The sequence below is a fragment of the Bos taurus genome, chromosome 29 (genome assembly GCF_002263795.3).
Source record: "Bos taurus isolate L1 Dominette 01449 registration number 42190680 breed Hereford chromosome 29, ARS-UCD2.0, whole genome shotgun sequence".
Taxonomy (NCBI): Eukaryota; Metazoa; Chordata; class Mammalia; order Artiodactyla; family Bovidae; genus Bos; species Bos taurus.
Window position 1 is genome coordinate 29,599,366 of NC_037356.1, and position 25,809 is coordinate 29,625,174.

Sequence of the window (25,809 nt, forward strand, 5' to 3'; positions counted from 1 at the left end):
ACTTGTTCTTTATCCATCAGCATCTGTAAAAAGCACCTGGGATTAGAAAAAGACATGTTAGAGCACCTTGAGAGCTGTCTGGTGGTTATTCCCCGGAAAAGGAAGTTTAACAGAAAGTGTTGTCTTCTGACCTGGGGCCTGTTTAAAGGGTGGTTGGTGCTCTGTTTTCTACCTCAGCTTTTCCTGTTAATAGTCACCTCTCCTAGCCGTGCCCACCGTCTTCATTCATAAATATGCCTATTTACAGAGTGTATGCTGCTTTGCATATGATGTAATAGCCTGGGTCACTTGATACGGACTGAGTGTTGTGTTGGGACTTGGCACCTACCTTGTCCACCCTGTAAGGGAGACAAGTATTTTACCTGTGAGTGCAAAACAAATGACCTACCAAATGCCTAACTTCTCCCTTTTATATCCCTCCCCAGCGTACTAGTAATGTCCGATCCACATTTTTCAAGGACTGTTTATACGAAGTATTTGATGACTTGGAGTCAAAGATGGAAGATTCTGGAAAGCAGCTACTTCAGTCAGTTCTCCACCTGATGGAAAACGGAGCCCTGGTATTAACTACAAACTTTGACAATCTCCTGGAACTGTATGCGGCAGATCAGGGCAAACAGCTGGAATCCCTTGACCTTACTGATGAGAAGAAGGTAAACAGGAAAGGGTTAGCTTGTCCCTTCTTCTGGCCAGCAGATTGAATCCTCATCAGAAATAACTGTTTTCTAGTTGGGATGTTGTATAGCACTCTATTCATGGAAAGGTAGAGAGGGAGACTCTTATCCCTAGTTGGATTGTTGCTTTTTCAGATTAAATCAGTGTACAGTAAAAAGCACAGATCTTAAAAGTGTTCAGTTCTGTGAATTTGGACAGTTTCACCCAATTTTAAAGCAGGATGATAGGAAGCCAGTTGAACTGTAAGATCTAAATTGTTAACATTTGATAATATCAGGTGGGTGTGGTATTGATTTAGTTTCTCTGTTAGGACAGATTCTTCATAGCATCTGTTAGAAATGTACAAAAACTACTTTCTGATGTCTGACAATCAAGTTTCCGGCCAAGTGACAGCTGGATGAGGTTAATATTTAAAGGACACCTCAGCAGACATTAAATGTAGCCCATACTATGCCTAAGTCATCTCTCATAGTAATGAAATTAGAGATGTCCACCGCTGTCATCCAACGAAGAGAAGGCTTGTATTACGGCGGTCGCCAGGGCTTGCAGTTGGAAATCTAGCGCCAATAGGAGAGTCTATAGGTGACACCATTAAATTGAGTGATGAAATGCACTGAAGCCATGAAAGGGAGAATGTTTCCATTGCCATAAAAAGATGTCAGAGATTTAATGATCAAAGGGGAGAGAGAAAAAAAAAGGATTATAGATCTTCACTGGGTCTCATTTGTCCTGCCCTGCAGTTTTTGTAATTTTACTTGTATACTTTGTTTTCCTGGGAACCTGCCTTTGTGTTCCACTTAGAGCCCATCTAAGTAGAGTTGGGACAAACCAATGATTTCCCCCACGGGCACTCATTGTCATAGCACTGCCCTGGCCAGAGCAGGGGCTGTGATACCAGTCTTGTGGTTTTGCTGGCCTTGAAGTCAGGTTGTAAAAGGAAATCCAATTTAGAGAAATGGTGCTGTGAAGACTGGTTTTGTCTGGCTGGAGTGTTTTCCTCCTGCTGCCCCCATGCTTTGTACGGCCTGCTCCTTCTTCACCTGTAAGACCCCACTTGTGAATCACTTCCTCCGAGAGGTCTTCTCTGACCACCCTAATTTAAAAGGGACCCACCCTTATTTTTGGATTCAGTTTTTCAATGGAGTACGTTTCGTAACTTTCCATTTTCATCTTGGGTTGTTGTCTGCCCTAGAGGAAAGCACCTCTATTTGAACAGGGACCATGTCAGCCCTTCTTACTCTGATGCCTAAGAAAGTACTTGGCACATACTAGTAGGTGGTCAGTAAATATTTTGTGAATAAATAAACGATTGAATTAAATTTAAAAATGAATGGCAGGAAACAACTTCCATCCTGTTTCTGATGTAATCTCTGAAGATCATGACCAGCATCAGACGCATAAGGGTCTTTCTTAAGTTAAGGATTTCCTGGACTTCCCTGGCGGTCCAGTGGTTAAGAACCCATGCTTTCATCCCAGAGAGCGCAGATTCAATCCCTGGTAAGGGGATTAAGATCCCACATGCTGCGAGGTGCAGCCGAAAAATAAAGTTAAGGATATCTAGCAGACTTGAAAGTTTCCTTCTCATTTTCATCCCGGAGTCTCAAGATTTGCTTTTGTAGTTAGTCCACATTAGGGGCAGTATTGAAGTTAAAGGGTTAAAGCCACTGACTGGTAGTCAGAATAGAGCCAAGTAATACTTACGATTCTAAATCTCTGTGCCTCTTTTTTCTCTAATCATACCTTATTTCTCTAGAGTGTTATAAAAACAAATTTATACTGTCTCAAGTCCTTGGGAAAATGGAAACCATGGGACCCGGTTGGTCCTTACCATTGGCGGCTAAGTGGTCATTCTTCCTTGGTGGCCTCTTAGGTAGCTCACAGGTGACTGAAGTGATTCTTCTACTACTTACCAATTGCTGCACAAGAAATCACCCTGAAAACTTGGTGGTTTAAAACAATACTTTATTTGCCCATGATAATGTGAAGTTGCCACCTGAGCTGGGCTAATGGGCTCCGCTGGGCCATTCTGCTGGTTTTGCAGGCTGCCCACATGACTGTGGTCCTCTGGTGGCCAGACTGGGTGGTGTGAGATAACCTTGCTTGTGTGTCTGTTGTGCGGGCTGTTGGCTGGGCCGTCAGACTTCTTCACATGGTAGCTGGGTTCCAAAAGCAGCAAAAGAGAAAGAAGGCACATTGTGCCAACGTTTTCCAAGTTTCTTCTCCTGTTTGCTTATGCCCCGTTTTCTAAAGCCAGCCATGTGGCCAAGCCTGGAGTAAATGTGAAAGGGGACTAGACCAGGGAGTCGCTACAAGGCTTGACGTCTTGGGGATCCATACTGAAAGGGCCATCTGTGGCTGTCTTGTGTATCACCAGTGGGAAGAGCCCATGTGGTTTTTGCAGATGATGACATATTCTGATTTTTGATTGTTTCTTTGCAAGAGAAATTACCAGACTTGCCATCATTCCTAACAGTCATGCCTGCAGTACAAAGGCCACATCGAGTGGCCACATTCTTGCCCTGTGATATTATGAAGCTGGAGAGTGTGTCAGAAGCCTGGTCCTCAAAAGACTGTCCTGCCCACTGGGACCTTGAAGCAGGTGCTCAGCCCTGCCCACCTGGCTAAGCTGTGTTTATGTTGTGCAGGTCCTTGAGTGGGCTCAGGAGAAGCGGAAGCTGAGCGTCCTCCACATCCATGGGGTCTACACCAACCCGAGTGGCATTGTCCTTCACCCAGCTGGTTATCAGAATGTGCTCAGGAATACTGAAGTTATGGTAAGTGGTGCTGACCTAGCTGCTCTTGGGAAAGCCTTTCTGGGAACCTTCTGAACACACCACTGAGCTTCCAGGGTTAACGGTTTCTTTTCATCAGTTAAAAATGGAAGGCCAAGCATTCTTTTCTTTGCTTCTTAGCTTGTGAACGTGTGTGCCATCTTGGGAAATGTCAGACATCTCTTCAGGTGTCAGGCCCTGTGGTTTTACTTTGTTCTTGATTGACAGCCAGCAGTTGGCACTGTTACTGGCATCATCTTCACATACAAAGAAGATATATTTGTATTCATTATTTGGTATACATGGTATTATCTTCCCAGGTGACACAGTGGTAAAGAATCTGCCTGCCAGTGCAAGGAACACAGGAGACACGGGTTCAATCCCTGGGCCGGGAACCTCCCCTGGAGAAGGAAATGGCAACCCACTCCAGTATTCTCACCTGGGAAATCCCATGGACAGAGAAGCCTGTCTGGGTTCACAAAGAGTCGGGCACAACTGAGCAACTGAGCACTCACAGACACACATACATGGAATTAGTAACCCTCTCTATGCCAAGACTAATTTGTGCAGTTTTTCACTGACCAATTACTACTAGAGCATACATTCTGAAGAGTTTTTATATAAATGATGGTGGCTTTGTATTGAATCATCATACATATTCACTTATTGATCACTGGAGAAAAATTTTTTTTAATTTGCATAGGGTAATAAAATGGAGGCTTCATGAAAAAAGACCAAGAAAATGTGATTTTTTTTTTAAAGCACAAGGGGACTTTTTTTCACCCAGTCTTTCCCTGACATCTGTTACAGCTTTATCTGTAACTGACACTGAGTGATCCCTTAAGCAAAATCATTTCTAATACTTAATACATACGTAGTGTGTGATATATATGTACATACATGTGTGTATAAATGTATACCCACAGGGACTTCCCTGGCAGTTCAGTGGTTAAGACTTTGCCATCCAATGCAGGGGCTCAGGTTCGATCCCTGGTCAAGGATCTAAGATCCCACATGCCTTGTGGCCAAAAAACCAAAACATAAAACAATGTTGTAACAAATTCAATAAAAGACTTTAAAAATGGTCCATATCAAAACAATCTTTAGAAAATGTCTTAAAAGTATATACACATGTGCATTAATGTTCTAAGGGCCAGGTTTTCTTTGAGCACTCTGGTGATGGGATTCTCTGGTTATTCATGGCTCAGTTTGTAAAGCAGAAAAAGCAGATATGGTCAAAAAATGGAAAGAGTAAAATGAATACAGACCCTGTGGGAGAATGCCAGGTAAAGATACAGTTTGAGAACAGTCATCAAGTTACAGCAGCAGACAGTGAGAAGCTCGTGCTCCTTCATGGGCGTATCTGTCCTCTGACTCTTCACCCTGGTTCACTGCTCATCACAGTCTGCTCGATGCAGCAGTTGCAGACCTGTCTTCACAGTGTGACTCACATGTTGTTTCTCTCCCTACCAGAGAGAGATTCAGAAACTCTATGAAAACAAGTCATTCCTCTTCCTGGGCTGTGGCTGGACTGTGGATGACACCACTTTCCAAGCCCTTTTTCTGGAGGCCGTCAAGCATAAATCTGACTTAGAACATTTCATGCTAGTTCGGAGAGGAGATGTGGATGAATTCAAGAAGCTTCGAGAAAACATGCTGGACAAAGGGATTAAGGTCATCTCCTATGGAAATGACTATGCTGACCTTCCAGAATATTTCAAACGACTGACATGTGAGATCTCCACGAGGGGAAGGTCAGGTAAGTTGCGTTTGAGACTAAGAGGGGTCGGAGGGCAGCTGTTCTTCAGCCTGTTATGTGTTTGTGGTGGGTCAGGTCATCACCAAGATGCAGAATATAATCCTAACCAGATTATGAAGGGAGATCATGCTTAGTTTTCAGGTTAGACTAATCGGTGAAATGCAATTGAAATTTAGATTTCAGGGACTTCCCTGGTAGTCCAGTGGTTAAGAATGTACCTTCCAGTGCAGGGAATGTGGGTTCGATGCCTGGTTAGAGAACTAACATCCCACGTGCCGAGGGGCAGCTAAGCCTGGAGCCCGTGCACTGCAACAAAGACCCAGGGCAGTTCAGTTCAGTTGTTCAGTCATATCTGACTCTGCGGCCCCATGGACTGCAGCACGCCAGGCCTCCCTGTCCATCACCAACTCCCGGAGTTTACCCAAACCCATGTCCATTGAGTTGGTCATGCCATCCAGCCATCCCATCCTCTGTCGTCCCCTTCTCCTCCTGCCCTCAATCTTTCCCAGCATCAGGGTCTTTTCAAATGAGTCAGCTCTTCGCATCAGGTGGCCAAAGTATTGGAGTTTCAGCTTCAACATCAGTCCTTCCAATGAACACCCAGGGCCGATCTCCTTCAGAATGGACTGGTTGGATCTCCTTGCAGTCTAAGGGACTCTCAAGCGTCTTCTCCAACACCACAGTTCAAAAGCATCAATTCTTATAGTCCAACTCTCACATCCATATATGACCACTGGAAAAACCATAGGCTTGACTAGATGGACCTTTTTTGGCAAAGTAATGTCTCTGCTTTTTAATATGCTGTCTAGGTTGGTCATAACTTTCTTTCCAAGGAGTAAGTGTCTGTTAATTTCATGGCTGCATTCACCATCTGCAGTGATTTTGGAGCCCAAAAAAATTAAGTCAGCCACTGTTTCTACTGTTTCCCCGTCTATTTCCCATGAAGTGATGGGACCAGATGCCATGATCTTCGTTTTCTGAATGTTGAGCTTTAAGCCAACTTTTTCACTCTCCTCTTTCACTTTGATCAAGAGGCTCTTTAGTTCCTCTTCACTTTCTGCCATAAGGGTGGTGCCATCTGCATATCTGAGGTTATTGATATTTCTCCCCCCGAAAAATAATAAATTTTAAAAAAGAAAGAATTTAGATTTGAAAAATAGGGAAGAATGGTAACTCCCTTTTGGCTAAGGCTGTGAGGAAAAAAATATATTTGTGCAATTTTGGTGGGAAGGTAAAGTTATTACAACTTTTCTGAAGGGTAAATTTGGAATATGTTCAGAATTTTAAAACCTTTGACCCAGAAATCCCTTTTGATAAAATCTATCTTAGAAATTTCTCCTAAAGGAGATCACTGGACACTCACACAATTATACGACACAGTTGCACAAAGATAAAGGCGTGGGGATGTAGTCAGGGTTGTGGGTAAATGGCAAAAATTGGAAGCAGCCTAAAATGTTCCAGAAAATAGGTGATTCTATAAATACACCATTTATTAATTGATTAAATATTAAATACATATGAAGCCATAAAATAAAAAATGCTTTTACTGCCCAAAATAATGTCAGAGATATAATATTCTGAGTGGAAAAAATAAAATGCAGGTTGTAAAATGCATTTTTGTATCCCAATCCCTGGCATACAAGATTGTAGATGTTTTCTATTTTTGTTTGGTGTGCATGGCTTCTCTGGTGCCATAAAGAATCCACCTGCCAATGTAGGAGATGCTGGTTCAACCCTTGGGTTGGGAAGATCCCTTAGAGGAGGAAATGGCACCCACTCCAGTGTCCTTGCCTGGGAGATCCCGTGGACAGAGGCACCTGGCGGGCTACAGTCCACGGGGTCGCAAAGAGTTGGACATGACTGAGCGACTAAACAATAGCATAGAGATATGCCTGGCATGAGGCTTCGAAAATTAACTGTGGCTGTCTCTAGGCAGTAGGAGTTAACGTGTTTAATATTTTTTCCTATGTTATGAAATATGAAAATCTATTTTTTACGATTATGCTTTGTCTTTTTAAACAGGAAAAAAAAAACGCTTCAAAAATGTTATGTGGAAACTGTTGTGGTGGCGTTAAAGTCAAGTTAGGGGTACCATTCACTTGACATTTTACCTCTCAGTTCTAACTAGAAAGCCAAATGCGGATAAAAGTTTCCATTTACTAATGGCTCCAGGCAAGCTTCCTCAGCCTACCAAATGTAAAACTTTTTGGTATAGCTAAATTGGAGAATGCTTTTTTAAGACCTTAGTTTGAATAAAGCCGGGCCCCAAGGTATGCCCATTATGACTCAGCACACAGTTCCAAAGAGACCTTACTGCTGTTATGTAGAGTATGTTCTTGAAAAGTTATTTGCTAATGTGCATTTTCATGGTCAATCTGAATGCATCTTAGGGGCCTCTTAAAGGATGGGTAGTTTAATATAGAGAGAACTTGTCCTATGCAATGGGATTCTCATGTGATGAGAAATTCCACAAACTGTGATTATCCATGGCTCTGTTTTGATGGAACAAGATTTGTAAAAGGCATCACCATAACTAAACATTTTGAAAACTAAGTCTACCCTTTTTATAGAAGAGTTTTAAAAGCCCTTAAAAAAGAAAATTTTCCAATTTATCTTTTCTGTGAAAGCAGTTTGCTAATCTTTCTTGGTGATGTTTTCTGTTGTCGTGCAATATTCCAGATGCTTCTACTGTTTGCCCATAGGTGGGACTCTCAGTAGGCTTTTCCACTGGGCAAGGAGTACTCACTTTGTTCTTTTCATCTGTGTTCTTGAGGTCTTCTAGCCAGGGAAGATGCTAATGTGGAAGAGAACAAAATCCCGCCAGACAGCTCTTCCTACACTAAGTCTTTTATTGACAGAAGTCATCAGAAGTATTGCGAAGCTGCACAGACTGTCCTTAGCTGCATGGGCTTCCTAGCAGAGCAACTCCCCATGAAGTTACCACTCATTGCTGCTGCTGCTGCTGCTGCTAAGTTGCTTCAGTCGTGTCCGACTCTGTGCAACCCTATAGACTGCAGCCCATCAGGCTCCCCCATCCCTGGGATTCTCCGGGCAAGAACACTGGAGTGGGTTGCCATTTCCTTCTCCAATGCATGAAAGTGAAAAGTGAAAGTGAAGTCGCTCAGTCGTGTCCGACAGCCTACCAGGCTCCTCCGTCCATGGGATTTTCCAGGCGAGAGGACTGGAGTGGGGTGCCATTGCCTTCTCTGTACCACTCATTAGGGTATTGTGAATTGTTAAACATCAAGGATTTTCCGTGTGGCCAGGGGCTTTAATTAGAATGGTCAGCTGAAGGTTGTGATCTGAAATCTAGCAGAGCAGTTTTAGGTTAAAGCACTTCAAGTCAAATTTACCTTCCATCCACAGTTATGTTTTGAGTCTATAGATAAATACCAGTGAGAGGTCAGAGGTCTTTCACCGCTGCTGTTTTATAACCCTGAGCTCTTGCTCTGTACCGAGCATTGTGCTGTGTCCAAACTTTTACAAAGTGAAAATTACTTAGGTTGGAAGATTCTGTAGGCTGCAGATACATTTATTTCAGGAAAATCAAGTAATGGGGAAAATAAGGTAATTCTTTTATAATTCACTGCTATCACAAGAGCAGTCACTTTGGTGTATTTCAGTTAAGTTTTCCTTGTGCATTTCCTCATGGTTGTAAACAAAATCTATATACAGTCCTGGTACTTTTTAAATTCAGTGATACATACCATACATTTCCGCACATGGCTGCAGTCTTCATAGCCAGTATGACTGTTATAATCCACTGTGTCACAGTTACCTAATTATTTCCCTGTTTTAGGCAGTATCTAGTTTTTTCTACTGTAAGCACTGTTGCAGTGAACGTATCTTCATCCCTGGAGTTTTTCCTTTTGCCAGTAATTTCCATAGGCTGTATTCTCAGTATAATTACCAGGTCAAAGGTAACATTTTAGTGGCTGATAAATATTGCTCTGTTTTCCAGGAGGGGAATCCCAATTTGTATGTTCGAGCGCTGTCTCTTGCTTATTTTTACTCCAGCTGTCCATGTTTCTATCTGCTATTCTTTTCTCCTGTGTATTCAAACTTCTTCCCACACATTATTTATTCCAGTGCTGTCCAACAGAATTTTCTGTGCTGACTGAAGTATTCTATCATCTCTGTCCAGTACTGTAACCACAAGCCACACATGGCCATTGAGTTTTGAAGTGTAGTTAAGTGTGACTGGGGAACAGACTTTTTTCTTTTTTGGCCGCCCCATGCCGCTTGTGGAATCTCAGTTCCCCAGCCAGAGATCGAACCCACCCCCCCACAGTGGAAGTGCGGAGTCCTAACCACTGGACCTCAAGGGGAGTCCCTGAGGAACACAGTTTTTAATTTAGAACTAAATAGCACATGTGGCCAATGGCACTGTATGAGACAGCAAGGCTCTAAGCCCATTCTGGGAGTGTTAGCTCAGCTCCTAGTCACTCTTCTGCTTGACTGAATTTTCCCCCTTGCATGCTGCTTCCTGTCCCCGGCTGGAGTAGTTTTATTTACCTAAACTTGGGCTTCTGGACTAGTTAGGGACACACTTGTTTTTTCACAAGGAGTGTTAGCGCACTCAGGGACCTCAGTGTTTCCCTATCATCTAGTACAACAGTGTGAAGACTAACCTGGTTTATGCCCCTGCCTCGGAGAAGGAAATGGCACCCCACTCCAATACTCTTGCCTGGAAAATCCCATGGATGGAGGAGCCTGGTAGGCTGCAGTCCATGGGGTCGTTAAGAGTCGGACGCGACTGAGCGACTTCACTTTCATTTTTCACTTTCACGCATTGGAGAAGGAAATGGCAATCCACTCCAGTGTTCTTGCCTGGAGAATCCCAGGGACGGGGGAGCCTGGTGGACTGCTGTCTTTGGGGTCGCACAGAGTCTGACACGACTGAAGCGACTTAGCAGCAGCAGCAGCAACTGTGCATTAGTGATAATTTCATCCTTAGTCAGACCATGTGCTTTCACCTCCCTTTAGTTGGCTGCTTTGCTAAGTTTTAGCTGTTCGGTCATATTATCTGATACTGATGTGTGTTCTGTTTAGCAGGGATCGTGAGAGAAGGCCAGCTGAATGGCTCGTCTACAGCACACAGTGAAATAAGAGGTACACTGTTTCCTGTTCAACCATTTGTCAGCAGAAAACGTTTTCCCAGCACTCAGTTAAGACCTTGGAGAATGACTTAGCTCTCCCACCTGTAGAGTCTGGATTTTCCTACCAAGTCCATTCACAGGTTTCCTAGTATTTGGTGTCTTGTCCTCTCTAGGATTAAGCTTGACTTCAGTTTCTGGAGAAGGAAATGGCAACCCACTCCAGTACCTTTGCCCGGAAAATCCTATGGACGGAGGAGCCCGGTAGGCTACAGTCCATGGGGTCGCAGAGTTGGATACAACTGAGCGATTTCACTTTCCTTTCAGTTTCTGCAGCTTTAGATGGATAAACCTGACATGTGAAACTTCACTTACCATCTTTTTTCTCTCTGCAGACCATAGTACCTGAGAGAGCTAGAGAACGGCCACCATTAGATCAAGTTGTCAGGGCCTACCGTGGAGTGTTTAACAAGTGAACTTACAAGAACCCGAAGCAGCTCCTAGGAAGTACCAATACCCAGAGGCTGAAAGCTGGGGGTTAGCAGAGATGTCCAACTTAATCCTTCATGCCGGCTCATTCCTCTGCAGCCTGTTCCAGTTCAATACCCAAGTGACAAGGGGCCCAAATGGAGCCCCCACCCCACCCCAGGCTGAGTCCACACAGCAGGTCAACAGGACATTTCCACCGACTGTGGCTGCACAGAGGACTTGGGCTCTCGACGCCACGGGTTCGCCGTGGCCCTTGCGGCAGTTTTGTACTCTATACTTGGTTTTTCAATTAAGCTTAATGGCTTTTTTAAAATATGACTTGAAGCTCTAGTTTTCTAGACCTTTTACAGTGTACAGTATTTTACATAATTGAGCTGTAATATTAAAAGCTTCTTCATTTACTTCCCAGGGCCCCAGCTCTACTTTGAGTCACTTTAGAAAACTCCTGACCTGCAAAGGTACAGGCCGAATTTAAATTTTAAAAGTTCTATTCTTGTACCCTGTGGGGAAGGTGATCTCATTCTGGGGACAAGCGCTGATTTTCACCTGATTCCTCAACATTATCAGTTCCCGTTTCCCTTCCTGCCATGTACCCTAGAAACTCTAGTTAGTGTGCTGTAGTTTAGTTTTGAATCCTCTGTAAAATGACTCCAAGACCTAAAAGGCAATTTACTTATGAAATGTATTTTCTCATATAAATTATGTATTCCTCTGGGCAGACAGCCTTCACCTTATTGCACTAACAGCACATCTGTAACACCAAGCTGCAGGACAAGCCTTAACAAGGTCTGCATTCTTCAGCGTGGCGCTCGTCTACCAGGCACTGTAGAGGAGGAGGAGCCAGGATCCGCTGGGGAGCAGAAGGGGGAGGGGGCAACATGTACCCCTCCTGACAGTTGGTTTTCTCCCGGGAAGGGGAACATGCAGTTACGTGTGGATTCTGGAAGTGGGAGGAGGTCTTGGAGGCTGAGAAGCCCAATGCAACACTGCAGCGAGGCTCCTTTTACTTCTGTGGGAGGCGGGGACCCCTCTCACTCATCTGTAACGCATCACTCTGGCCTCGCTGAGGCTTTGGGGAAAAGGGGAAGGGATCATTGAATTAGCAGCAATTAAGAAGAGGCCATACACTGCCACAGTGTAGGGGTGTTATCCTGGCCCTGCGGACCTGAATGCTGTGTATCCTACGGAGAGGGGCCATCGAGACCCAGAGCAGGCTCTCAAGCCTCTTCTCTAATGGAGCGGGGGACGATGCTCGGATGTCCCCATGACCACACTAACTAGCAGAGCTCTGGTGTTGGATCTACTAACCATTGGTCAAAGCTGTAATGAGACCGAGTCTGTAGGCAGAGTGAGGGATGCTGGATTAGGAAGGGGGAAGAGCACGGGGGTGGGGCGGGGAAGGGTAGTGGGCAGTGACTAACATGATTAGGCCCTCCTTGCAGGTGGAGGCTGGGCTGAACAGAGAGTGGGGTTACGAGGGGCTGCAGGCCCTGGAGCCCCCCTCACTCTGCCTTTGAACTACACTGAAGACAAGCTGCTCACATACTCTAAAGCACATTCTTGATACAGGGATAGGGACTTTGGGGGAAGCGGTGATTTGGTATCAGGCAAGAGCCACATTAGGCCTTCATGAGGGCAGCCACCACAGCCTTGGCGTTTAGACTGCGTAGGTCACAGTAGGTCTGGCCAGTGCCCACAAAGACGATGGGTTTGCTTGTGATGTAGGTCATAGAAATCGCAGCTCCCACCTGAAGCAGAGACAGGATACCCAGTCATTTCTGGACCCTGCCTTTGCACTCCCTCAGCGACGGGAGGCTCCGCTCCCCTGTGAAGGACAGCCACTCCCCTCCTGGTCCCACTCTGCCCTGTCTCGCCCATGTTTACCTTGTCATCAATGGTATCAAATTTGGTAAGGACAATGCCATCAATAAGCCGGGGTGTCTGGGCCATAGAATGGTCAGCCAAGGCTCTGTTGAACTTGACCTGAAAGGAGAAACATGATATAAATATAACATACCTAACTGGCCAGAGCTGAGGTTGGGAAGAGAACCAGGCCCGAGCCCTCACCAGCTGGTCCACGGCCTCGTTGCCTACTAAGGCCTCCCCCACAAACAGCACCAGGTCAGGTGTGTTGACAGTGATGAGCTTGGCCAGGGCAGTCATCAGGGGAGCGTTGTCTTGCATGCGGCCAGCTGTGTCCACCAGCACCACATCAAAGCCTTGGTTACGTGCTAGAAAGAAAAAAGTGGTCAACTCAAAACTCCTGGACTGTTAACACTCATTTCCAGCTTCCTCTCAACAGGTCCTAAACTGGCCCTATTAGAAGTCTGCCTGTTTATTTCCTTAGGTTCGAATCAAGTTAGAAGGTGATGTAAGAAACAGTTTCCACACGCTGTCATGAAGCATATTTAGGGAAAGGAGAGCAGGTGGGTGTGTGTGTACACTCAGTGTGCCTGACTCTCTGCAACTCTGTGGACTGTAGCCCGCCAGGCTCCTCTGTCCATGAATTTCCCAGGCAAGAATACTGGAGTGGGTTCCATTTCCTCCTGCAGGGGATCTTCCCGACCCAGGGCTGGAACCTGTATCTATTTTGTCTCCTGCATTGGCAGGCAGATTCTTTACCACTGAGCCACACCCGGGAAGCCCTAGCAGGAGGATAAAGGTGACCAAACATTGAGGTAACAAAACGAATATATGAGGTTTGCCTGCAACTACACGTCACCCCAAAGTGGAGCATGGCATGGCACATCACTAATTCTGAGCTGCTACTGAGCAGAAAGTTGGTGGTAGGGTAACCCTGGTCCTCTGCAAGTTCCAAGAGAAGCCCCGGAGCAGAGGGGCCCGCACAAGCCCCACACTTGCTGTGCACCGTACCAAAGGCAATGGCCTCCATGGCAATGCCAGCAGCATCCTTGCCGTAGCCCTTCTCGAACAGCTGCACCATGGTCCGGCCGCCGTGCTTCTCGGGGGGGTGCAGGGCGCTCAGACGCCGGGTGTGCGTCCGCAGCTGTTCCACAGCCCCGGCACGAAATGTGTCGCAGGCAGCGATGAGGACACTGAAGCCGTTCTCTAACAGCCAGAAGGAGATCTGCAAAAGAGGCAGAACTGTCAGCCAGCCCCACAGTGGCAGAGACGGAAAAAGCAGCAGAAACAATGTCAGACTCAGCCTGGGGAACAGCACCCACCTTGGCAAGGTTGGTAGACTTCCCCACGCCGTTCACACCACAGAAAGTGACCACGTACGGGCGCTGATGACGCTGGGCATCCATGATGTCCCGGAGCATGTCTACGCGGCGCTGCGGCTGTAGAATCTGCACCAAGGACTCCTGCAGAGCTTGCTTGACCGTGGAAGTCACCGCTGGGGGTGGGGCAGGGAGGTATACCCATGAAGCCCAAGTCAGGTGCTCCGAACACCTGGCATCTTGCTGAGCTAAAGGGAACTAGGATCCTGCCCAGGAATCCACACCATATCTGACAGCCCTAAGCACCTGACAAGTAATTGATTCAAATCTTCTTAAGTTAGATGTCATGAACACCTGAAGTCTAAGTGAAACAACATAGATTTAGAGATTACAGTTTGTCAAAAGTCACGCATCTAATAAGAATGGTGGTGACTTCATAACCTCCACCCAAGCACTTCTAGGTCTGGGGAGATACTTACTGCTGAACGTCCCCATCACCTTCCCTTCCAACTTGTTGGCCACGGATTCACAGAGCTGGACTGCAATGTCTGCTGCCACATTCTTAGCTAAGGAGGGGGGACAAACGTGGGGTGAATGCCCTGGCAGGAGTGAACGACCCCCACGGTACAGCCCTTCTACCCCACTATCCTTAGCCCAAAACACGAGTCTGCCCTGTCCTGACTCACCAATGAGATGATCACGCATCTTGTCCAGCACAGACTCCATGTCTTCACGAGTCAAGCTCTTGGAACCCACAAGGCCCTTGAGCATCCCAAACATGCCACCCAGAGTCCCCTTGGTAGCACTGCAGGCACAGAAAACCACAGATGCACAGAAAGCCAGCAGGCAGCCAGCAAGTCCTGTGCCTTTGGAGCCATACCCGCCACCCGCCACCAAATCCCGTACCTAGGTTTGGTGGAGTTCTGAGCAGCTCCTTCATCATCTGAGCTGCTGCAGTCCAGATCCTGAAGCTGCCTCCCAGGCCCAGTCCCTCGAATCTGGAGGGTGTGGGGAGAGGAAGAAGGGATCAGGAAACCATGAGCTGGTGGGGAGGGAAGCCTGCAGTGACCCTGTCCCACACTGCTCTGCCCCTTTGACTCCAGAAGCTCCAAATGTAACCCACCCTCTGGCTCCAAGCAATGAAGGGGACTGCCCTCCTCATCTCTCCTTCCCCCTGCTGCTTATTACCATTAACCCTCACTCTGGCCCCTGCTACCTCTTACCAAGTTGATGTCCTCAGGCGGGGCCGCTTCCGGGGCTCCGTTGGTGGTGGGAGTGCTGTAGTCCAGAACTTCCTTGTTAGCAGAGCCTCCCAGTGCCCACACCCGGGGTGCCTTTTTGCCTTTCTCCTTGGGAGCATCTGACTTACTGGACTTGCTGTGAAGGGTTACAGTAGAGAGGGTTATGGTGGAGCAGCAGGAGAGGCAGCATCCACCTCAGAGACAAGGACTCCCTCACCCCTAACGTGTCTGGATAGCAAAAGCTGAGGGCAAAGCTGGGCTGCTCACCTGGACTTCTCCATACCCCTCCCATGCTTCTGAATGAACTCTTCCCGCTTCCTGCGGATCTGCTCCTCTTTGGAAAGTTCCTCCCCGTTCTCAGGTCCTACTGGGAGACCTGACTTTTCTGCAGGGGCTGCTTTGCTAGTAGCCAGAGGGCCATCAGAACCTGTCAAGGAGAAAACTCACTGAAAAAAAAAAGACCGAATTCCAACAAAATAGACAAATGGGGAAAACCCTCCCAGATCATTCAGAGAAAACTGTGAAGAAACACCTGGGGGATCACCGACATTGGGGACAATAATGAGGGTGGTGGGCACCTGAGCCAGGGAGGCAAACGACGACAGAGGGAAGGACAGGGAGCCGCTTCAGTGCCGCTTCAGTGCCACCTGAACAACGTCTCATTCCCCTGGATGTCCAAGTTCAAACTCACCTTCCTTTTTGGCCCCCTTGTTTTTTTTGTTATTCTTGGCTTTTTCCTTAGGCTTTTCACCCCGTGTCTCAATCATGGATCTCACGGGTTTCTTCGCCTTCTCAGAATCTTCAAATTTCTTCATGGTAGTGGGAGCACGGATCTTACTGCTCTCCTCTGCTTCACTAAAGAGAAAAGTTCATACTAAGTCGCTTCAGTCGTGTCTGACTCTGCAATTCTATGGACAGAGGAGCCTGGTGGGCCAGGATTGGATTCTCCAGTCAAGAATTCTAGAGTGGGTTGACACTTCCTTCTCCAGGGGATCTTCCCAAGCCAGGGATCAAACCTGGGTTTCCCACATTGCAGGTATTCTTTACCATCTGAGCCACCAGGGAAGCCCAAAGAGAAAAGGTTGACAGTCTAAATCCAGGGGAAGGGCCCTCACACCAAGCAGGCAATCAGAACTGGGAAGCCAACTCAGGAGCCCCTTTCAACCCACAGTGTACTATGCCCTCTTGGGAAGGAAAGGAACTCATCAAGTCTCAGAAATTGATTTTGCAGAGGGGAGGCCTCTCACCGAAGGAGCCGCAGAAAGTCATTCTGGAAATCGAAAGTGCCATTCAATAGACTTAAGGCACTCTGCTGTTGGATCTCAGTGCGGTACTTGTCTCGAAACAGCCGGTGAACGTCGTCTATCAACTTGTCCACATACGTCAGTGTTAGGATCTTCTGAAAACCTACCTGTTCAGGGAAAGGAACAGAGCCAGCAGATCTGCTTACATGCCGGCCCAGAACAGAGGGAAGCCAACTTGACCCAGGCCTCCAGGGACTGGCTCAGCCCCTGGCCGGTTTCCCTGACCTGAGGAGCAGCCAAGCCCTCTGACTGGGCCCAAGAGCGGCTTCCCTTTTCCCCTCCACCCTCCTTGTTTTCTCAGTTACTTCATCGTAGACACTGGGCGCAATTAATCAGGATTTTCTGAATCATCAGGACTGCCTGTCAGTGTAATCGTTACCCCTCTAAAATACCCTCACTTACCACAAACACCAACTCAAACTGGTTGTCCAGTTTATACTTGAGAGTGAGTGCCTCATGGGTGAAGGAGTTGTTACCTCCTCTCTCCTGGAAAAAGAGTGTATCTCAGAATTCAGACTGTCCCCTCAAACACCTGGAGCTGGGCCCCTCCAGGACTACCTTCGGGAAGGAACCAGACATTCCCCTAAACTCAAACCTGTCCTCCAGGGCCAAAAGATTCAGGGCACTGCTCTCCAGCATTACACCTGGGAGAAAAGTGTAGACACCCAGCTGGGGGGGTGGGGGAAGGAGGGGAAAGGTGGGAGGCACCGACATGTGCCAGCGAGAAGAGTCCTCATGTAAACAATCAGGTTTACCGGCAGCCGGACACTATCTACACTTCTTAAAAGACGTTCTTTCATCCTTTATCTCATCCAGCCTTTGCGACAACAGAAAAGCAAGCCGCTGGCAGTGAAACTGGGGAACGAAGGGAGGTCTCAATGGACTACCGAATCCTGCCAGAGTCCCAGAAAGCGGAGGGGGGAGGGGACATCACAAAGTTGAGGGATGGTCTGATAGGAGCGGGAGAAAGAAGCGGAGTTCTGGCTACAAGCGAGTGGCCAGTTTGAGGTGGGCAGACAGGGTGAGAGGGAGGCCCGGGATCAGTCAAAGGGGACTAGGGGTCGGGTCAGGGGGGAGGGGGACGAGCCCGGAGTTCTGATCCCGCGGGGGCGGTACCTGCAGCAGCACGGAACGAATTAACGCGTTAACAGGCCCGGTGCATGAGTCGCTCACGCCCTGAAAGCACCAGAGAACGAGCCCGCCTTTGGAAAAAATGGTGAAGAAGTCGAGCATGGCGGCAGCGGGAAAGGAGCCGGGGCCGGCGCCGGGAACTCAGGCCTCGATCGCCGCTGCTTCCTGCTGCGCCAAGCGCGGGACACGTCACACCAGCGGCCCCGGAAACCGGCGCAGCCGCACTTCCGCTCAGCGCCGCCCGGATCCCTCCCCGGCTCCGCCCACGGGCGCGCAGGACTGACGTAGACGCCCAGCTGGCCAATGGAGGGTGGGGGCGGGCCTCGGCGGGCCTCTCAGCATGTCCTGGGAGGGACCGACCGCCTATAGGGTGGCGGGGCAGGACCCCGTGGCGTCGCTGGCAATGGGAGTGCTCGAATGAACGACTGGCGTCGCGTAGTAGTGACTGCAGGCTGGGACTGTACCCGGGTAGGGTGCTGCTCTCCTAGCGGCCAGCAACAGCAGGGCCATGCTTCGGAGGGCGCTGCGGCTCCGCCTGGGCCCGTGCCTCTCCGGACGGGGGCTAGGCACATACAGAAGAGGCTCTACTCTGGGTAAAGTTGAGGGCAGCGGAGGGTATCGTGGTTCTGGGGTGTCCCCAGTCTCCAGCCTTGTGACCTTCAGGACTCAGAATCCAAGCTCACGCTGGGAAGACAGTGGGTCCCTCGGAGTAGGGGGTAACCTTGCCTGCCGGAGCTTGTAGAGCCTGGACAGGGGTATGGATCCCAGAGTTGCCTTTCTCAGGTGACATATCCCAGATGATTCTATGCCTGAGTTTGCCACCAAAATTGCAGCCGGGCTGATTCTTTGGTTGCACAGAAATTAATGAAGTCGTGCTTGCACGCAGGATGCTGTTTTGTGGCCGTGAGGAGGAAAGAAGAGAGAGGATTCGATACACGTCCTGGAGGTGTCTGAGGTGTAGCTGGAGAGGGAAGGCTTCGTAGACCAGTTGAAAACTGAAGAGAAGCCAACTAGGACGATGTCCTGCACTGCCAGTAGGTAGTGTTGGTAGCCATACATGGAACGGCTGGGAACTGAGATCAGCCTTGAAAGATGGTGTTTACTGGCTCAAGGAAAGTGTGAGCTCCAGGTTCTGGAGAACTGAGCAAAGGTTAGAGAAGTATCGTTTTCGTGCAAGGAATTAGCAAAGGCCATCCGGATAGAGAGTTGAGTAGTAGTATGAAATTATGGGTAAGGTTAAGTCCAGATCAAAGAAAGACTCGAATGCTGAGAAGAGTTTGAACTTGGGACTGGAGACAGTGACAGGAGACTTGGAGATTTATGAGCTTGGTGTGAAAGACAAAAAGATTCATGTATTCAAGGCATTTATTGAGCACTTAGGATGTGCTAGGCTGGAGATTTGGTGGAGAAGATAGACATAGCGCAGTATGAAGCAATCACAGATGAGTTCAAAGTTGCAAGTGTGCTGCATGTTGCAGAAGAACAGTTCACTGAGCTATGAGATAGCTATGAGATAATAACAGGATTACTTGGCATAGTCTAGGGGAGGTCAGGAAAGGCATTCCTGAGAAAATGATAACCGAGCTGAGATCAAAAGGAACCAAGGATTCTTAACTGGGCAAAGAAGTGGGCGCAGAGTTTCAAAGCAGAGAGAACACCTGTGTAAGTCCTCTGTGGCAGAAATGAAGGGGTGAGGTTGGAGGGTTCTGGGGTGAACAAGAGCTAGATTGGGCAGTGTCTCACAGGCCACATGAAAGATTTTGAACCTTTGTCCTTAGAGTGATGGAATGCCATGGAAGGTTCTAAGCAAAAGAGTGTTTGATTAGATTAATATTCAGAAGAGGTCATTCTAGCTGTGATAGACTCATTGGAAAAGACCCTGATGCTGGGAAAGATTGAAGGCAGGAGCCGAAGGGGGCAACAGGATTAGATGGTTGGATAGCATCACCGACTCAGTGGATATGAGTTTGAGCATCCTGTGGGAGTTGGTGATGGACAGGGAGGCCTGGCGTGCTTCAGTCCACGGGGTTGCAAAGAGTCGGACATGGCTTAGCTATTGAACAACAACAACAAAGCTGTGATATAGGAAAGAAGTTGGGGGGTAGGACAAGAGGGGAATGAGTGGAAATGGGAGCTCTTAACAGCCTTCGTGGGAAAGACATCATCGTGGTTTGGTCCAGGGCAGTGGTGGTAGAGATGGGGAAAAAAAGGGGGACAGATTGGAGAGAGATTTAAGAGGCAAAGCCATAAGAACTTGATAACAGGCAGGATGTGCGTGTAGATTTGCTGGTGGTGATGAATATCCAGGAGAAGGTGCCACTCAGAGGTCCATGCTTCTGAGGGCCCTGTGGCTCTAGATGTGCCAGGACTTATTCGTCCAGAAGCCCAGGAGAGAAATGTTTAAGTCCCCTGGCCTAGGGAGAGAGTAGAGAGTGTTCACTTTAGGAAGCTGAATCTTGCAGAGCTAGTATAATGCACTCAAAGGAAGTGAGACTTGGGCACAGAGACCATGAGGCAAAGCTGTGGAATGCTGCTGGGTGCCAGCTGACCTTGTGAGGACTAAAAACTCAGTGTCAGTTTAGCCCACCTTTTCCTGTGCCCATCTTCTGACCACGATATACACACACCCCACCCCGCCTCTTGGAAAGGAGATGCATGGCCCTCTCTGATCATAACTGCATCCCACAGACTGGGATGGAAAGGTGTCGGAGATCAAGAAGAAGATCCAGTCCATCTTCCCTGGCGGGGCTTGGAACCCACTGTATGACACCAGCCACCTGCCCCCCGAACGCTCAGATGTGGTGATTGTGGGGGTGGGGTGCTTGGCCTGTCTGTGGCCTACTGGCTGAAGAGGTTGGAGAAGCAGCAAGGTGCCATTCGGGTGCTGGTGGTGGAGCGGGACCACACGGTGAGGTCTGAGGTGGGGCAGAGTCTGGCAACTCAGAGTCAGGGGCAGGGGAGGAGAAGAAAGGCTGAAATCTCTGAAGGGACAGGACTTTGGCCCTTGTTGTGAAACAGCCCCAGGTTCTTCTCAAACTAGTGACCTTGACAGTAAGGTTTTTGCTTTTGAAAGCAAATTTCACAATTGTTGTGTGTTTTGAGATTGCAGAGGTCTGGCCTGCATTCCAGCTGTAATCAGCGCAAACAGTTATTACAAACCCCTTGCAGGCTTCATTGCTTCTGAGGTTTTTGTGTTTTAATTGTTCCTGTTTACCACTGCTGGCTAGTCACAGGTCTTGCTCCATTGGCCATGTCCTTCTGTTTTCCAGTTAGCAGAACCAAAAGTCAGTCTCCAGCCTTGGACTTCAGGGTCATTACCATTTTGTAACTTTGTATGAGGGTGTCCTGCCCTTTGATGACTGATCCTCTGCTCTGTACCTATCCTAATAAGGATTTTAATGACCGTTGTTCTCACTGCCTTCATTTGGGTTTGTTCACTTCAGCTCCTCTTAGATTATAAAACCTGAGGGTAGGACGCCCCTTCAACTTTGGACATGTGACTCTCACCCTCCACGACAGTATTCTTCTCACACGGGACAGGGCCCGCCTCACCTTCTCTCATCTCCGCAGTATGCCCGGGCCTCCACCGTGCTCTCCGTGGGCGGGATTCGCCAGCAGTTCTCATTGCCTCAGAACGTCCAGCTCTCCCTCTTTTCGGCCGAATTTCTACGGAACATCAATGTGAGATTGGGGGGGTGGGGGTGGCGACCCCTCCTTTAGCCCAGAGAGGGGGGCAGTCCTGCTGGCAGGGGAGACAGGGCAGCTAGGAGTTGGAAACACCAGTTTTCTTCCCAGTGGCAGTGCCTGGAAGGGGCTTTTCTCTGGGTTAGGGCACTGAGCTGAGGGTTGTGGTAAGAAAGCCAGAAAAGCTCCCTCTCCCTTTTTTTTTTTTTTAAATATTTATGTATTTGGCTGCACTGGGTCTTAGTTGCAGTATGCAGAATCTTTGATCTTTGTTGCATCATGCAGGATCTCTAGTTACAGCTTGTGGGATGTCTAGATGTGGCATGTGGAATCTAGTTCCGTGACCAGGGATTGAACCTGGACCCGCTGCATTGGGAGCTCAGAGTCTTAGCCTTTGGACACCCGGGAAGTCCCACTGCCTCCCTTCTTGAAGTCAGTTTCCTGGACGAGCTTTTCTTTGCACACAGGAGTACCTGGCAGTGGTCGATGACCCTCCCCTAGACCTCCAGTTCAACCCCTCCGGTTACCTCCTTCTGGCTTCTGAGGAGGGGGCTGCGATCATGGAACGCAACGTGAAAATGCAGAGGTGGGCGCCTGGCGCGGCCTCCGAGCTGCATCTCAGCACCCTCTGACTCACTTAGAGGACAGGGTGACAGAGCTGATGAGACAGGCCCTGCTCCCTAGGAGCTCAGTCTGTCAGAAGGATGGACATGGGCAGACCTCCAGTGTCCCGTGCTAAGTGCTATATCCAGACACGGACAGTCGCTGTCACAGTGGTTCCTAAATTCCCAGGCAATGAGAACCCCCCAGGACACATCCCTTCTACCAAGTCCCACGAATCCACAAGTGTTTTCTCTAACAGCCAGAAAGTAGAACTCGTAGGCTTTATGGAGGGCTCGTGTCAAAGGCTGTGGGGTCTCATGACCAGCCAGTCAAGAGCAGGCATCTTCACCAGATGGCTCTATGACTGTGACTAGTGACGTCAAGTCACATCCTAAATGCATCACAGACATTAACGCATTTAGTTGTCAGAACATCCCCATTTCCCACGTGGGGAACCTGAGGCACCCGGAGCTAGTAGGTGGTGGCACCAGGATTCGAACCAGACTGCCTCGTCCGGCTCGTGTGTCCTTTGGGCACCTGTGATGCTGCCTTTGGGCATCAGGGTTGCAGAGGGGACAGTTGTGTTGTGAGCAGGGCTGTACTGGAAGGTGGACGGGAAGGGCCCCCTGAGTAGAACAGAGTGACCCTCCCTGTTGTGAAAGCACAGGGAACAGTTGGCGGGGGGCAGGGGGCTTGGTGTGGCCAAAGGGAGTCTAGGCTGTCAGAGTGGAAAGGGAGGGCAGAGGCTGGACTTTTGACCAGGCAGCAAGGAAGAGTGGCATGGGTGAGCTGACTGTGGAGCCAGGCCCCCCTTCTCTCCCTCCTCCCCCGCCCCCCATACACATGCTCACTGAGCACACATGCGCAGACCCACGCATTCCTCCAGGCAGGAAGGAGCCAAAGTCTGTCTGATGTCTCCGGAGCAGCTTCAGAAAAAGTTTCCCTGGATCAACACAGAGGGAGTGGCTTTGGCATCATACGGTGAGCCTTGCTTGGAGAGGGGGTCAGAGGTTGAGGGGCGCCTCAGGGTGAGAGGTCTCCTCGCCCTGCAGCCAAGTCAAGGAGGAACTTGTCCCAGGAGGGACAGCTCCTCCCTCCTGGCCAGCAGGACCTGCCCCGGGCCAGGCCACCTCTGTCCTTTCATAGGATCCAGCTCTGGTGCAGTCGATCAGTGTGACATTCCCCAGCTTACGAGCCCTGAAGAGGAGTCAAAGGGTGTGGGAAAGACAACAGGAGAGGAAGGTCCTAGGCCCCCTTCACGAGTCTTCTTTCTCCTCACAGGGCTGGAGAACGAGGGTTGGTTTGACCCCTGGTGTCTGCTCCAGGGGCTTCGGCGAAAGTTACAGTCCATGGGGGTCCTTTTCTGCCAAGGAGAGGTGACGCGTGAGTCTGAGGCCCGGTGCCCGTGGCTTATGTCCTCTGGCGGCGGGGAGGCCAGCCCACACTGGGTCTCACCTGCACACACAGGCTGAGCAAGGGGAGTGGGGGCTTCTCCCCGGGTCTGGTCCTGAGCATCCCACCTCCAGCTCCTAAGCAGATTTTTCCATGACTCGTGAGCTGCTTGAAGTTCCGGCATCATCCTGTCCTGTGTGGCCAAGTTCGTCCCGGCTGCCCTGTCCCTTTTGGCTTCAATGCCTGTGGGACAGCTCCTAGCCTCCAGCTTTCTGTCCTTAGGGAACCAGTGGAAGCTCCATTTCCTTCCTCTTCAAGCCCTCAAGGACTTATCTTCTTCCCTTTTTCTGCAGGTTTCATCTCTTCATCCAGCCACATGGAGACTGCCAGCGGGGAGCAGTTGACTTTGAAAAGGATCCATGAGGTCCATGTAAGTTCTCAGCCTAGGGGCCTCCCTTAGCAAAGTGCATAGTGAGGAAAGTCATGACTGTCCTTGTGTTTATGCATTTTGTTTAAATTGTTTTAGTTATAGAGGAAAATTGCTTTACCATATTGTGTTGGTTTCTGCATACAACAACGCGAATCAGTCATAATTCTTTATATCCCTGCTTTCTTGATCCTCCCTCCCCCCTCCCATCCCACTCCTCTGATGTCACAAAATGCCAAGCTGGGCTGCCTGTGTTACATAGTCCCTTCCCACTCGCCGGCTGTTTTACACATGCCTGTCCTTTTGATCGTCTTCTACCCGCTTCCCGTGTGGGTAAACCGAGGCTGGGGTCCGCAGGTGAAGATGGACCACAGCCAGGAGTTCCAGCCTGTGGAGTGTGCCATAGTGGTCAATGCAGCGGGGGCCTGGTCTGGCCAAATAGCAGAGCTGGCTGGTGTTGGGAACGGGCCGCCGGGTACCATGCAGGGCACTAAGCTGCCCGTGGAGCCGAGGAAAAGGTGACTCCTCCAGGGCTCTTCAGGGGGTGGTTACACGAGGGTCGGGGTGGGGGGTCACTGTTCTCGCCACTTCTCACGCTGCTGGTCACGGCAGGTATGTGTACCTGTGGCACTGCCCCCAGGGACCAGGCCTTGAGGCACCGCTCGTCGCAGACCCCAGTGGAGCCTATTTCCGCCGGGAAGGATTAGGCAACAACTACGTGGGCAGCTGTAGCCCCACAGAGGTAAGCTCCGTGCGGTCAGGGTGCTGGCGAAGAGACGGAGAGCGGGTGTCGCTCAGGAGTCAGGCTTCCTTGGAGAGCCCCACGCGGGAACTGATGTCACAGTCCCCTCTGGCTTTGAACTGGGGTCTCTTCCCCCCCAGCCCCTGCCCACCAAGGGGACCAACTAAAGAGGTCGGTGACGTCTGGATCTGCCCTTGTCCTGGACAACGTCAGCCCTGTCCCCACCTCTCCCTACCAGGAGGAGGAACCAGACCCAGGGAACCTGGAAGTGGACTACGACTTCTTCCAGGAGAAGGTGTGGCCCCGTTTGGCCCAGAGGGTACCAGCCTTTGAGACTCTAAAGGTAACTGGACTGAGACAGATGACCCTGGAGCCTCTGGGCCTGCTCCCAGAGCCTGCCACCCACCCCACACAACAGGGGCCTCCACTTCACAATGGCTGAGGACTATTCCGTGGGCCTGCTCGGAGGTGGTAGAGGGTACTGGGAGTGAGGTAGGGTGCATGGGCAGCCCTCCCAGGAGCCCCATATCTCGTGCTCCCGCAGGTCCGGAGTGCCTGGGCTGGCTATTATGACTACAACACCTTTGACCAGAATGGCGTGGTGGGCCCCCACCCCCTTGTCATCAACATGTACTTTGCGACGGGCTTCAGTGGCCACGGGCTCCAGCAGGCCCCCGCCGTGGGGCGGGCTGTGGCCGAGATGGTGCTGGAGGGCCACTTCCAGACCATCAACCTGAGCCCCTTCCTCTTCAGCCGCTTTTACTTTGGAGAGAAGGCCCAGGAACACTGTATCCTCTGAGCTCGGGAGTGCCTCACAGGCCCACCACCCACTGTGTCACCCTGGGCTCTGATCCTGGCCATGCTCATACCTCCTCACAGCTTGGGCCTCCCCAGCACCAAGCCAGGGTCTCCTCCACCCGCCTCTCTTCCAGGGCGCCCTGCCCCATATGGGCCTGGGCCCATGCTAATGGAGAACGATGGGGCGGGACCCCAGGACTGATCACGGCCCAGGTTGATGCCTCCCACTAGTAGCCCAGCAGGACAGAACACCTCAGGGGACCTGAGCATCAGGACCCAGGACTGGCTCCTTCCTGGTACCAAACCAGAGAGACTGCCTCTGCCTCTCTCAGCAGAGCCCAGACCAGAAGCAACCTGGGGCAGCTTGGCCTAGGTCTGTTGACTTTTCTGTTTATCCTCCTTATTGATCAATAAATGTGATTAACTCTTTCCTTTTAGCAGTCCTCTGTCCCTTCGTCTTTTCACCTAATGGCAGTCGCTTTTGAAATAGCACCCTAGTCGGTGGCCCTCCCAGA

At 49.6% G+C, this 25,809-nt stretch overlaps 3 protein-coding genes across 5 annotated transcripts in view; 2 read left to right on the top strand and 1 right to left on the bottom strand.

Annotated features, from left to right (window-relative positions):
* The window catches only part of FAM118B (family with sequence similarity 118 member B), a 48,842-nt gene extending 37,334 nt beyond the window's left edge, over positions 1-11,508 (top strand). The window contains 5 exon segments of one of the 3 annotated variants that reach the window (NM_001015677.2): positions 426-653; positions 3,321-3,449; positions 4,920-5,205; positions 10,258-10,317; positions 10,697-11,508. In NM_001015677.2, the coding sequence (NP_001015677.1) occupies positions 426-653; positions 3,321-3,449; positions 4,920-5,205; positions 10,258-10,317; positions 10,697-10,710 (717 nt within the window). In that variant the 3' untranslated portion in view covers positions 10,711-11,508. 3 annotated transcript variants of the gene reach the window in all.
* SRPRA (SRP receptor subunit alpha) lies at positions 11,474-17,806 on the bottom strand. The gene is made up of 14 exons (NM_001075122.1): positions 17,634-17,806; positions 16,920-17,003; positions 16,461-16,624; positions 15,905-16,068; positions 15,481-15,640; positions 15,196-15,349; positions 14,879-14,970; positions 14,659-14,777; positions 14,452-14,538; positions 13,976-14,148; positions 13,665-13,878; positions 12,858-13,021; positions 12,675-12,773; positions 11,474-12,538 (listed from the first exon to the last, which is right to left on the bottom strand). Exons 1-14 carry the CDS (start codon positions 17,748-17,750, stop codon positions 12,410-12,412), a joined length of 1,920 nt encoding a protein of 639 aa, NP_001068590.1. The 5' UTR covers positions 17,751-17,806; the 3' UTR covers positions 11,474-12,409.
* Positions 17,807-18,053: 247 nt separating this feature from the next.
* Positions 18,054-25,722, top strand: FOXRED1 (FAD dependent oxidoreductase domain containing 1). Its single transcript, NM_001034371.3, is given in 12 exon segments — positions 18,054-18,241; positions 20,337-20,455; positions 20,458-20,556; positions 21,219-21,329; positions 21,800-21,918; positions 22,822-22,916; positions 23,217-23,318; positions 23,681-23,757; positions 24,112-24,272; positions 24,367-24,496; positions 24,735-24,839; positions 25,041-25,722. Coding segments are annotated over 12 exon segments (1,458 nt in total). The 5' UTR covers positions 18,054-18,156; the 3' UTR covers positions 25,296-25,722.
* Positions 25,723-25,809: the final 87 nt, after the last annotated feature.